Source organism: Dromaius novaehollandiae, chromosome 2, assembly GCF_036370855.1.
Source record: "Dromaius novaehollandiae isolate bDroNov1 chromosome 2, bDroNov1.hap1, whole genome shotgun sequence".
In the NCBI taxonomy this organism is placed as follows: Eukaryota; Metazoa; Chordata; class Aves; order Casuariiformes; family Dromaiidae; genus Dromaius; species Dromaius novaehollandiae.
The window spans coordinates 80,873,669-80,887,000 of NC_088099.1; the positions used below are offsets into that span (position 1 = coordinate 80,873,669).

Genomic DNA, 13,332 nt, shown 5'->3' on the forward strand with positions numbered 1-13,332 from the left:
TCTAGTTCTACTGAGACCACTACCTGCCACAAAGAGCAGGTCCAAAGCAGAGACTTCAGGAGCCCCATACATCTCTGCCTGCAACATGGAATTTCTTTGAAAAGGAAAATGCTATAGAATCATAGAATAGCTGCAGTTGGAAGGGACCTCTGGAAATCATCTAGGCCAACCACCTTGCTCAAGAAAGCTGACCTACAGCACATTGCCTAGGACCCTGTCCAGTCAGGTTTTGCATATCTCCAAGGAGGCAGACTCCACAACCTCCCTGGCAACCTGCTCCAGTGGTCAATCACCCACACAGTAATTGTTTTTTCCTTACATTTAAATGGAATTTCTTGAATTTCAATTTGTTCCCATTGCCTCTTGTCCTGTCATTCACTACCACTGAGAAGAGTCTAGCTCCATCTTCTTTACACTCTCCCGTCAGGTATTTATATACATAGTTAAGATCCCCCCTGAGCCTTCTCTTCTCCAGCTAAGCAGTTCCAGCTTTCTCAGCCTCTCCTCGTATGACAGTTCCTTTTTGTAGGCAAGAACCTTCACGACTGGAGTGTTGTGGCTCACTTGAATTTGTCTGGCTTCAGCCTCTCATGGTTGTTCTTTCTCAAAGTAAAATAGTTTATTAATACCAGATATTTTCTTCACCATATTCTATACCATAACCAAATCACTTTTCAGTCTTCCTGATTTGGATAATTCAGTTCATTACTTTCTTTAAGAAGGCCTTCTTTATAGCCCCCCTATTGTTCTTTTTCTCCAGTTTTCCAGCATGTCTTTAAACATGGGACCATTCTCAGGATTCCCCTGGAAGGCATCAAACTCAGATCATTCAGTCCTTCTTCCTGCACTCGTATTTAGGCCATCAGGAATCTTGTTAGCTATCTTTGCCAGATATCTCACTACCTTGTGTGTCTGCCCCTGTTTAGCCTTGCAAGGGATCCATCAGCCTTTTTTGACTATCAGAAGGAGAATTCAAATGATCTTATATATCCTCTACGTCTTGCAAAGCTCCTCAAGAGTGCTTCTATAAGAATGACTTTTATTCTTATATGTTCCTGCCTAAATACCTTTCTACTGCCTGTAAGAAAATTTATTTTGTTTGAATATACCCAACTTACCAAGTTATCCACATCTCTTCTGTTTGAATGGCCTGCTCCCATTGCTATTTACAACTCTATTCATGTTCGTGTTCATCTAAAGGTTTTGAACTGCAGTGATTTTGTATCTACCTTCAAATCACTGATGGAAATGTTGACCAGTTTCTATTCTACTGATCCACGCAGAAACCCACTAGAATACTACCACCTTCTTAGGACCATCAGCCTGCCAGCATCATCAGTCGCTGTCGACCTTCTGCAGCAACATCCTGGGGTCTACCCAGCACCTCTAGCCCACTTACCTGAATCCATCCGTAAAGGGCCCTGGTTGAGGCCCAGGGAGAATTCAGGGGCAGCCCCTGCCTTGAGAAGAGTTTTCTGAAATGGCCACAGGCTTTGCCATGCCCCTGTTCTCCCACAACAAGCAGGCCCTGCACAGGCATTTTATTATGAGAGAAAAAGAGCCACATAAAGAACACAAATGTAAATGTTGTGCTCTATTTCTAGGACAAGGCAGGTGCTGCAGAGCCTAGAAACTGCCCTGGAGTTCCTGTGGCCAGGAAGCGGGTGGGTGTTTCACACATGGAACGAGGTGAAGGTCATTGCCAAGAAGCAGCAGATATTTTCAAGCCCTGAGGAAGCACAAGGAGATGGCATTGGATTGCAGTAAGCATGGGGTAAGAATCATCAGCTGGGGAGGCAACCTGGGTCCCTGGTGGCAGGGGAGCAGTGCTGTGGAGGAGCTGCTGTCTGGGTTATTATTCATGACGGCCTCTTGCCCCCAGCCTGCTGGAGGCATGTTGCAATGCCCCAGGCCTGTAAGACCCTCACAAAGTGGCATCAGCCTTCCTTCTTCCCACAGAGGGCATGCTCTAAGGCTTCACAGCAGCCTCCTCCAGCCGCCAGGGGCAATCAACATAGCGCAAAACCCCGCTGACAGGGCCACGCTTGGCAGGATCTAGGGCCAGCAGGCTTCGCAGCATGAGGGCAGCCTCGGCCGTCAGGCGTTTCCAATGGCGAGGCAGGTCCGCCTCTAAGCCTGTTTCCTGCCACAGCATGAAGTCCTCAAAGAAAGGGTCTTCTGGCAGACTCTGCTCCCAGGGGAAGTAGCCAGTCAGTAGGCAGAAAAGAAGTACACCAAAGGCCCAGGCATCCAAGCTGGTGTCAATGGGCAGCCCCTGTGTATCGGTGGTGTTGCTCAGCTCTGGGGCAGTGTAGGGAATTACGCCAGCTACCAGTTTGAGCTTGGTACCCTTAGGCCGTGTGAGCCCAAAGTCAGTCAACTTGATACACCGACATTCAGGGTCAAAAAGCAGCACGTTCTCAGGCTTGACATCACGGTACACAAGTCCCCGGCTGTGGATGAATTCCAGTGCACTCGCAAGCTGCTTAGCACAGTGCTTAGCAGCTGGTTCAGGGATCCCATCCTGCACAGGGACAGACAGAGGTGATATGGCACACACATGGCATCTTAGCATCCCTACCAGCTGGGCTCTCACTTGTTTCCTCTGCATTAGAGAAGGCCTTGGCATTTCTGGTCTTGCAAGCTTGAAGCTGGTTCAAAGCTGTTGTCCCCTGAGGTGAGAGACCCATATCCCATTGCTTTTCCTCTCTCCCTCTGACCCAGCCAGTCTGCACAGGGGCCAAGTGGCACAGTCCCAGTTCCCATGCCCTTGTAGTAGCACTCACCCGTGGTTTGATGATAGAGATGAGGTCTTTGTGCAGCGCAGCTTCATAGAGGAAACCATAGTACTGGCTGGACTCAATTGCAATTCCAAACATCCCAATGATGGCAGGATGGGTGGCAAGGGAGAGTGCCACACAGTACTCATACAGAAAAGTGTGCAGCTTGGTACTGGCTTTGGGTAGTAGCTTCAGAGCCATGGGAGTCCCTGGGGATGGGGAGAATGGGTTAGATCCTCCCTGAAAACTACTCACACCAAGACCAGATAGAGAGGGCATTGGGCAGCCATGGGACAGGAAACTCACAGCCACATGGAGGTCTGTGGACCAATGCTCTGTACGGATATATCCTGTTGGTACTCGGTATGAAAATGGGCACTGCTACCGGCTTGAGTTTTGGGTCAGTCAGTGCACACCACAAGAGCACTGAGTAGAGGAAGGGAAATTCGGGCTGCATGGGCCAGTAAGTCTGACCTGAGACTATTGGGGAAAAGTTGTGTCAGGGGCCTGAGTGCACTAACAGGCCTTACTGGCCCTGACCAGCACCTTGTCCTCCCCACACACCTTGCCCATGGGCCTAGGACCACAGTTTAGCTCAGCCTGGGGCAGTCAGTCCCCAGGAGGCAAGGGAAGAGGAGGCAAGGCACAAGAGCTCTCGTAGTGGAGCCAGCTCCTCACCTCGCTGCCTGTGAGTCACTAGCACCACGTGGCCGTACTTGCCCCTGCCCAGCTCCCGAATGACCTCGTAGTGCTCGGCCACCTCCATGCGCACCAGGCTCTGGGCTGTGATCTCCAGGAGCTCATCTAGCACAGCTGGTGCTGTTGTCACTGCCACTGCCGCAGCTGAGCTCTCGGCCATTGCTGGGTGCTGCAGAAAAAAGCAGATGGCCTGAGTCAGAAACAGCACAACATGCACAGAGAGAATGTCAGACCTGCCACAGACCATGCCGTGGTATTTCTACAACATCAAACCTGAGCACTCTCACAGTGGTGCTGGAGCTGAGCTGGTGCTTTTGTACAGTGCATGTCTGGGCAAGTTCCCTCATTGTATACAATGTCTGTGTATTGAAGGGGACCTCCAGTCAGTTTTCTGTTTCCCTCTAATTGTAGTCCCTAGCACCTCTCATTTCAAGACTCTGGACCATCTTTCTGTGCCTGCCCTAAAGCTTGGCCTTCTAGGCCTCTTTTTTCTCTATGCTCTATGGTGTAAGGAGCAAAACATTAACAGAATCTCAGATCATGAAGCATGACCCAGCCCTTTTGCTCTCATTAGCCAGTTGCGAAAAGACCATCTCCGTTTACGCTGAAACCCAGCCCTGGTATCTAGTGAAGTCCTTAAGGTACCAGCACAGATAGGTTTGTCCCTTAGGCAGAGGCACAGCTAGCCCATGACAAATACCAGATTACTAGTCCAAGGTAGTGCGCTCTGAGCAAGCCAAAGGGAGTTCAGTGCCTCACATACCTGCTGACATTTCTGACCTAAAGTCACTCATCTGTTCAGCCAAGAAACTGAGGCAGGAAGGAGGCTCAGACATCAGTGGTAACTGGAGCTAGAGCCAGCTGCTTCAGACCCATTTCAGAGAAATGTCTTTTTCAGTCTCTCTAGCTAGCAACAAGGCAGCATTTTAAAGCACCTGTGCCAGCACTCTCCCCCTGACTACCTCCTGTGCCCTGAACATGGGCACTTAGTCACCCTGGGCCTGGGAGCCCATTCTTGCTTCAGAGCAAGGACATAGAGTCACTGAATCACAGAATAGCTGGGGTTGGAAGGGACCTCTGGAGATCTAGTCTAGTCCAACCGCTGTGCTTGGAGCAGGGTCAGCTAGAGCAGGTTGCTCATGGCTGTGTCCTGTTGGGTTTTGCATATCTCCAAGGAGTCAGACTCCACAACCTCTCTGGGCAAGCTGCTCCAGTGGTCAATCACCCACACAGTACATTTTTGTTTTGCTTACATTTAAGTGGAATTTCTTGAATTTCAATTTGTGCCCATTGCCTCTTGTCCTGTCACTCACTACCACTGAGAAGAGTTTGGCTCCATCTTCTTTACACCCTTCCTTCTGGTAGTTATGCACATAGTTAAGATCCCCCCAAGCCTTCTCTTCTCCAGCTAAACAGTCCCATCTCTCTCAGCCTTTCCTCATATGAGAGATGCTCTGGTCCCTTCATCATCTTACTGGCCCTTTGCTGGACTCGCTCCATGTCTCTCTTGTATTGGGGAGCCCAGAACTGGACACAGTACTCCAGGTGTGGCCTCACCAGCATTGAGCAGGGAGGAAGGATCAACTCCCTCAAACTGCTGGCAATGCTCTGCCTAATGCAGCCCAAGATGCAACCCAAGATCCTGAGGGTTGCAGCATTCTTAGATATAGCTTAATGAGAGTAGAGCAAGACAAAGCTGTGGTATAAAACCAGTGGCTCACCTCAGCATCTACAACCTCAGGATCTCACCCGCTGAAATGCTCTGATTCACATGATGACCGCCTCCTTTCTGGGGGAAGGAGTAGGACCTCATGTTGCTGACTGTGAAGGCAGATGGAACTCTGGGAATATGAGTGGGAATTGCCTTAGGTTTTATATTGCTCTATCTGTAACCAGATCTTATTGTATTTCCTTCAACTTCCAGCCTCCACTGCTGCTAAATCTGGTCACATGGAGGAATCCAGTAATTTAGCAACACAATCATTTAAACCTAGGAAAAGTACAAAAAGGCCAGATTTGTATAAAAGCCTAGAAGTACTTGTGGGAGAGTTCCCTTTCTTTTCCCTTTCCTCCTAGATTGCATTGCTAAATCTCATCCAAATCTGCAAATGTCAAGTAATTGGCTCTAGTTCTCTGAGAAGCCTTTGGCTTGGTGTGAGAGGCAGCAGCAGGCAAAGTTCGGACAGTCCATAGGGAGTTCAACATTGAACAAGTGTGTGCATAGAAGGGGATGAATGAAAGATTGTGAAGACATCATGGTGAAAGCCAAGCTGGAAAGTATTTTAGAGATTTTGCTTTGATGTTCTCCTGTTTGCTGCTCAGCCATCACAGCATGCAAAATTCCACATAACAAGGGCACCACAGAGCCTGCCAATGGATCTACTATGCTGCTGATATTTGCAAGCCAGTGTTGTCACATTTAGCTATTAAAAAGAATATTTGAAAAAGCATTTTAAAATTTCGTAGCTAGGAATATAGAGAAAAGCTTAAAGCATAATAGACCTTTGAAACACATAGGCCCCCCCCTTTATATTAGATAGATTATAGTAAATTAGATAGGCTTACACTAAATAGGAAATAGAACAACAGGAAAAATATCTGCTTGCCTTGTGCAGAATAAAATAGATTTAGATTTGTGATAAAATATAAGAAGAAGATCACTACTGTAAGACAGCATTTCTCCTATATCACATTCATGGTCATGTACAAGTTCTTGTCAGCAAACAGTTGACGATCTTCTCAAATAACTGAATTTCTCAAACTTAAGTTAGATAAAATTTCTTCCCTCATGGGCTGACCACCTGTTAGTGATATCTAACCCAAAGGTTAGAATCTTCTTGCTGCATCCACTTAATTTATCTTTCAATAATGATGTAATTTTCAAGTATCTATGTACTTATTAATTAGCTCTTATTTGTATGGTATTATTTATAATATGATTCATTTATTATCTCCTATTTACTGGTGTGAAAGCTTTTTATCATGATGGGAGGATACACTTCTCTGTATATTCTTGATTCTCACCCCAGTTCTAGGAGTCAACACATTTCAGTCCATAAGCATTTACAGTTAAAAAAATCCAAAAATTCTTGTGTCCTTCCACTCCACTTTTCAGGATCCTTACTTACAGGCATGGGTTGTCTGGATACAGAGCAGAGAATCAAAATGAAATAACTAGCTTGGGAAAAACAGATCAGACAGAGAATATAGGAGAATATGGGAGATGGTGACAATCCTCTGTACCCGATAAGGATCCCATACAAGGAAAGCCCCAGTGCTTGAGGAAAGTGATTACAGAACTCCATATCCCAGGAGATGACCAAAGTTTCCAGGTCTTTCTCTAGGGTACCACTGCCACAGCTCCAGAGTAGCAGGGACATGGAAGTTAGGTGGCGGACAAATCTGGGACATGGCCAAGGAGAGGATGTCTCGATGCTCTGCACTCTACTACCCCTGTTGCCTTCTTCAGTGCTCTTTGCCCGGTGACAGACCCGGAGGAGGAGGCCTCCAGGGCCCTAGCCAAAAGGCATTCACCATTTGGCTGTGCTGTATTGCAGGGGCAGGCTGGGTCCTTTTCAAAACTGGTGCTTCCCCTACTATTCTTGCTGTGCTTCATCCCCACTACAGATCCTGGTCCCAGGCTGCCACTGTGTAAGATACCCTCAGTTCCCTGAAAAGGTCCTGAAGTACAGTGTCGCTAGGTCCTTAGGTACAGTGAAAGGTACAGTGGTGCCAGCTGCACAGCAATGTGAGGGTGAAAACCCACACAGAGACTGGGAATCGGAGCTCCTTGTTCCTCAGCTTTTCTTTGTCTTTGTGCTCATCAGAGCTGGAGTTGTGTTAGTATGGGAGATGTGCCAGCAGAGCCTTTCTTGTCTTCTGGCTACTGCTCATTCTTACCCATCTTGCATCCAGTATGTCCTTTGCAGAACCCACACTACTATGTAGCCATCTTAACTGGTGCCAAGGAAAAGGAAGATCTGAGGCCAAATGATAAACAGCTTACCAGGAAATTCATACCCTTTTCACTGTCAGGAGATGCTCCCCAACCCGCTGAGGAGGCTAGCCTATGGGGATACAGTGTCTCAGTCTAGGTAATATCATTCTGGCTCTTCCACCAAAAGGATTAATGTTAATTAATCAATAAGGTCAGAAAAGCACTGCATACACGTTCATGCACTTCATTCACGTCAAAGACAGACAGACCTATATTGTAATCTCACTATATCACAACTAGAGCTGTGACACCATTAATAATGTCCATGAGCGTATGGTGAGTAGGGACCATCTTCTAGTCTGATCTTCTGCAGAGCATTAAGCCAAGCCAAATAAACTACAGCTTTTTGGGCATGTCTTCCAAAAAATTGTGTAGGCTTGATCCAAAGACAAGCTTTGGTCCACTGGAAAAGCTAGCATTAACATCCTTGCTGTTCTGTATTTATACCATATTCTAATTTGAATTTAGCTACCTGCTGCTCAACTTCCTTAGCTAGAGAAAAGAGTCTGTTAGCACCTCTTATTTTTCTCCTGCTGCTGCAGGGTTTATATGCACTGTGCTCAGAGGTGTGACTATAGCTTATGAGGACATAATTTAAACTACTTAGACTGAGTAAAACTAGCAGTGTACAGCCTGAAACTCAGCCTATGTATTTAGCTGACTCCTTACATAAGCTTCACAAACCATCAAATTGTGCTTCTGTAGCATCCAAATTAGTTTACAGACAGGTAGAATATGTTTCTAGAAATTATAGTCACGTTTTGAACTTCGGAATAAGCATTTTCATACCCTCTGATCAAGACACCTCTCAGTCTCCTTACTGGTTAAACTCCTTCAAAGTCCCTTCAGTCCAGTTCTCAGACCAAGGCCTTTTGTCCAGCTCTCAGACCCACTTTATGGCTCTTTTCTGAACTCTCGACAGCTTTTCAGCCCCCATTTTAGACCGTTGACTACTCTGAGGGGTGTGCTGTGAGGCTGTGAGTGAGAATCACTCTCTGCACTCCTGCTGTGACCCCAGGACCTCTTTTTGCAGGAGCCCTGCAAACTCATACTCACACTGAGGACTCATACTCACACATCCATTATGACTCCAGCATTTTTTCAAAATACTCTTTTGCAGAGGAAAATATGCAGTTCCTCTTCACATGCCTTTCTAAATGTTACCTGCCTTGTTCCTAGCTGAATACTTTTCCACTGCCTTTAATAAAGCACATTTTGTTTGAATGGACTTAGCGTATCAAGCAATTCAGACCACTTGGTGTCTCTTTTGTTATCAACCACCATGTGCATCTCTGTTTAGGGGCTGTGTAAGGATTCCCTCTGCAGGGATTTTCCATTAACCTCCAAATCATTAGTAACAGTTCATCTAGCACCTGCCAGAAACATCCCATTCAGAGATGTTTCCCAAACAGAGATGTTTTCCCTGAAAACTATTTGCACAAATTCATTCTGGCATTGATCAAAATCAGTAAGCCGCAGATTTTAAAGGGATTTAAAAATCAGCAAATTTGCAAGACTCAGTTTAGAGGAAATTATCATTTTATACTGGTGTCCCCACCTTATGCAATTTTGTTAAATCTTAACCCTGCTATAATGCTCTTACTTTTGTCAATGATTTAGAAGAAAACACTGAAATCATCCTCAGAATGTTTGCGATGACACAAATATCAGACCAGTTTAATAATGAAGAAGAAAGCCTACTGCTATTTACTGGCATGTATTGCTTGATAAAACTAGTGCACATGCACACATGTGCACACACATGAAAGTATTTCAAACAAATAAAGATGAAGGGAGTTTAGTGTGGCACCAAGTGACTGAAAAAAATTGGTATGTCATGTTAATCAGGTCAGTGTAAGTTCTTCATGCTGCTTTGTAGATAAAATGGGCACTGTATAAACACAGAAAGGCAGACCTGGTAGAGCCTCATTTCTTTTGTAGGCTTCAATGTGTAGGATGATACAGAATTGCATTAGAAATAGCGTATAGTGATATAGATACACATCTAAGTGATACAGATACAAGGCTAAGAGAATAAAGGCACAAGAGTAACAGATGTTGCAGATTCCCCCTTTGCATTCTCTCTGCAAAAGAGGATGTCAGCAAAGCATTGGGTGCATGAAACATCAGAAATGAGAGACAAACTAGAATTTTCCAGATGCTAAGTGAAGAAAATAAGCTTCGCTATAAACAAAAAATACGTATAGCCTTTCAGCTTACATACAATAAGATAGAGTTATATTAGTTATAATAAAAGAGTTATAATAAAACAAGAGATCACATGCCTTAGAGACAATATGCCTCCTGCACTGAACTCTAGTTTCTGCAGAGGTTTCTACGCACAGATGTGCTGAGACAGTCTGAAACTTAATCTCTGAAATTCAGCTAAACTAGGAAAGCTTTATTTCTGAAGAGCTGGCTACCTGCCAATGATTTCTGCACTAGAGTTGAGAATATTGTGTACCACTGGATTTTGTGTTTTTATTAGAAATGCATTCCTTCATTTTGCTTTGCTTTGCATTATTATCTACATTTTGTATGGCGTTTTTTGAAATGTTAAAAATCTACTGTTGTGAATCTACCATGTTTTTCTAGGGCAAATTTCCTGAACTGTTCTGGAGGCCAGTTATGTCTGATGGTCCACAGTATTAGCTCTTGGATTGTTTGCTATCTTTTTGAAGGTATCCGTGAGGTCACAGTTTATCAAGCTAGTGCTAGTGTCCACAGTTTGACTGAAGAAGGATTAGAAAAGAACTGTGAAAATGATAAAAGGGCTGACAAATACAAGGGAAATTTCCAGGGGAGCAGTCTTTTTAGCTTAGCAAATAGTGAAAAAGTGACTCAATCATCTGTATGTACTTCCATGAGTACTAGAAATTTGCTAAAGAGGGTTCTCTCATTGAGTAAAAGCACAATAATAAAAATCAATAGCTGAAGCTGAAACAAGGCAATTTCAGACTTCAAGTGCAGTGCACCTTTTATGAAGAAGGATATTTATGGCTAAGAAACTCATCAAACAGTATAGAAGAATCTCTCTCCATCGTTGGGACTTTTAGCTCAAAAATGGCTTATTTATCCTAAAAGACACACTCTAGTGCAAACCACATTTAATACAGGCGAAGGCCAGCGACCTTATTACATGGAGATCGGAACAGATTATCACAGCGGTTGTTTGTGGCCTTATTACTGATAGATTTATGGGTTACTTTTTAAAATCCATCAGCAAGCGAGTACTTAATCTCACTGGAGGGACCTGCCTGACTGTTCCCTTCGCAGGACTGCGTAATGCTCTCCTCGAGCAGAAGCACACAGCCCAGAGAGACCCATGCAAGTGTCCCCCGTAAGGACAGAGAATATCACAACCTCTGCTGCAAACAGCCACCTCCTCGGACACAACTCCACAACAGTCTCACAGTGACCAAACCACTTCACCATCTCCTCCCAGCGAGCAAGCTGGGACCATGGCACCATCCCACCAAACACAAGTGCCAACCAATACCCCCTGCCTAAAACAACCCTCTGGGCAGAGCCACCTAAGGAGCTCACCATCGGTCAGACCACACCGGACACCAAATGTCAAAATGCTCCATGTTGTGCCAGCACACTCAGCCTGAGCCTCCAGAGCTGGTTTGTGAGGGGTGCCCAGTCATGCCCTCCTTTGTGCCCATCCAGCCTCTTTCGTCCTGCTACAACTGCAGTTTCTCCTCCCGCACACCCTGTCCCTCTGCATCAAGCCTCTCACCTTCTCCAGCAGCACAGTATGACAGCGTGGACTGCCTTGCTTCCTCCACTGCCGCCGCTGGGCTGAGCTCACTGTGCGCCTGCAGCCGGAGGGGCTGCCAGGCATTACAGGGCTCAGCATGACGCTCCGCCCCTTCCCCATGTCCCCAGTCCAGGGGGCATGGAGCTGCTGTGCTGAAGGTGACCTCGGCGGGGAGGAGGAGACAGGCAATGGGAGCAGGAAACAATTGCCCATCTGCCCAGTGTAGGAGGGGGAAGGTGTAGCAGGGCTCAGGGTGGATTCACTGATGCTGCTGCTCCAGCTGTACATCACAAGCCCCGGGGATCTTCCAGCAGATCCACCCTGCTCAGCCCTTCTCACAGACTCATGCCTCCATCAGAGGCGGGGGAGCAGAGCAGCTTGCTGTGTGGATGCATGAACGTTGCTCTGAGGCCGTGCCAGTAACAGTACAACCACGATGGCTGGCTCAGAACCACACTGTGGGCTGCCAGTGCTTTCTCCTAGCCACCAAGAGGGTGGAAGGCATTTCGGTTGCAATACCCGCATCAGTGAGTATCAGACACTAGGCATGAACCACAACTGGTTCAAGGTCGCTTCATGGGACCTGGTGAGTCAGACTTCTCACACAAGCCAGCACTACAGAGCACTATGAAGGAGGTGAAATTATTAGTGGTAACTACAATGGCTTTTAAACATTTCACCTGTTCACAGTCCTGCCACCCAGCCTATACTCCTGGGCCTAACTCCTCTTTCTTCCACCTGAGCATGGAGAGGAAAGCCTCCCCTGAGGACACCAACACCATGCAGGTCCCAGATCTTGGCTCTGAAGCAGGAACTTGTGCCTTGGAGGAAATGGACTGATCTGTGCAGCTAGAACAGTGACACATGCAGCTGTGACACAGGAATGCTGGGGCCATGCGGGGGCTAAAAGAACCAGTCTACTGCCACTCCAGACCGGTGCAAGAAATCAGAGGGCAAGAGGAGTAGCATAGCCAGACTGTCCATTTGCTTTTATTTCTCAGCCACTCTCTTTCACTCTAACCACTAACTCAAATCTGCAACCAGATCTGAGAACAAAATTCAGTTAGGTTTCCTGTTTTGTCAGCTAATTTTTTCAGAGCTATATTTCCCATGCTTTCCATTCCTACTCTATGTGCAGTTAGGAGCTGCTGAGCAGCTTGGTTCAGGGAAGAAACCCCCTTTTGCAGCCTTGCCAGCAGCTCACCAAGGAGTAGCTTCCTTTGGCAGCAAGATCCCCGGCTGGGGTCTTTCCCCCCACCTGCAGCTCATCTGATACTTGTATATCTGGAGGGCTTGTCATGCATTCTCACAGCTCAGGGAAAATGTCACATACTGTGTATCATGTCTGTGTGAGAGTCCCTGTTTTCTGTGCCTGGGGATTGGGCAAAGAGCAGCTGCTGGAGGTCCTAGAGCCTGTTGTTCAACTAATGCAAGTAGCATTTGTGCATTTCAGGACTTCTGTAACTTAAAACCTACACCAAGACCCTCTTTGTCTTTCAGAAAGTTGGTCCCAGCTATGGACTTGAGGATATACTGTCTCCAGCCTTGGAGAACAATTTGCCTCCAGAGCCATGAGCAGACCCACAAAAAATCTTGTGAAAATGATGCACATCAAGGTGTGTTGTGGATCTCTCTCTAGATCTGTTTACAGGGACCTGGAACAACATAAAGTGTACTAGCATGAAGTGTTCTGATCCAGGGATTTCGACTGTGCATCTGCACATCCTGCAGGCAAACTCTGTAGCCAAGCTTTGCAGGTGAATGGAAGAGGAACAGTGGAAGAGGGGGGGAATTATAGGTGGGTATTAATGTCACTTCTACTCAGATTATCTAATATCTTCCTCTGCAAAGATTCCTTTAAGAGGCATGTTCGTGCTTTGTGACACAGGCGGACACTGGGGATGGCCTTTGATATTTGACAGCAAATATTTTCCACAAATGCCTCCTCCTTTACCTCTGAAGTGTTGTTGTGTTTAGCATGATAAATATCCTATCCCTTGCATGCCTTTTTCACATAGGAAGGGAAGCATGCAAAATAATGATGGAACATGAACACTTTCAGGAACTGGATGTGGCAGCCAATGTCACAAAGT

General features: G+C 46.2%; 1 protein-coding gene across 1 annotated transcript; it reads right to left on the reverse strand.

Moving 5' to 3' along the window:
* Window positions 1–595: 595 nt before the first annotated feature.
* On the reverse strand, window positions 596–11,272 carry LOC112982711 (serine/threonine-protein kinase SBK2-like). The gene is made up of 4 exons (XM_026099283.2): window positions 11,219–11,272; window positions 3,459–3,648; window positions 2,787–2,989; window positions 596–2,524 (listed from the first exon to the last, which is right to left on the reverse strand). The coding sequence occupies exons 2-4, from the start codon at window positions 3,637–3,639 to the stop codon at window positions 1,970–1,972; spliced, it is 939 nt and encodes a 312-aa protein (XP_025955068.1). The 5' UTR covers window positions 3,640–3,648; window positions 11,219–11,272; the 3' UTR covers window positions 596–1,969.
* Between the last annotated feature and the right edge of the window lie 2,060 nt (window positions 11,273–13,332).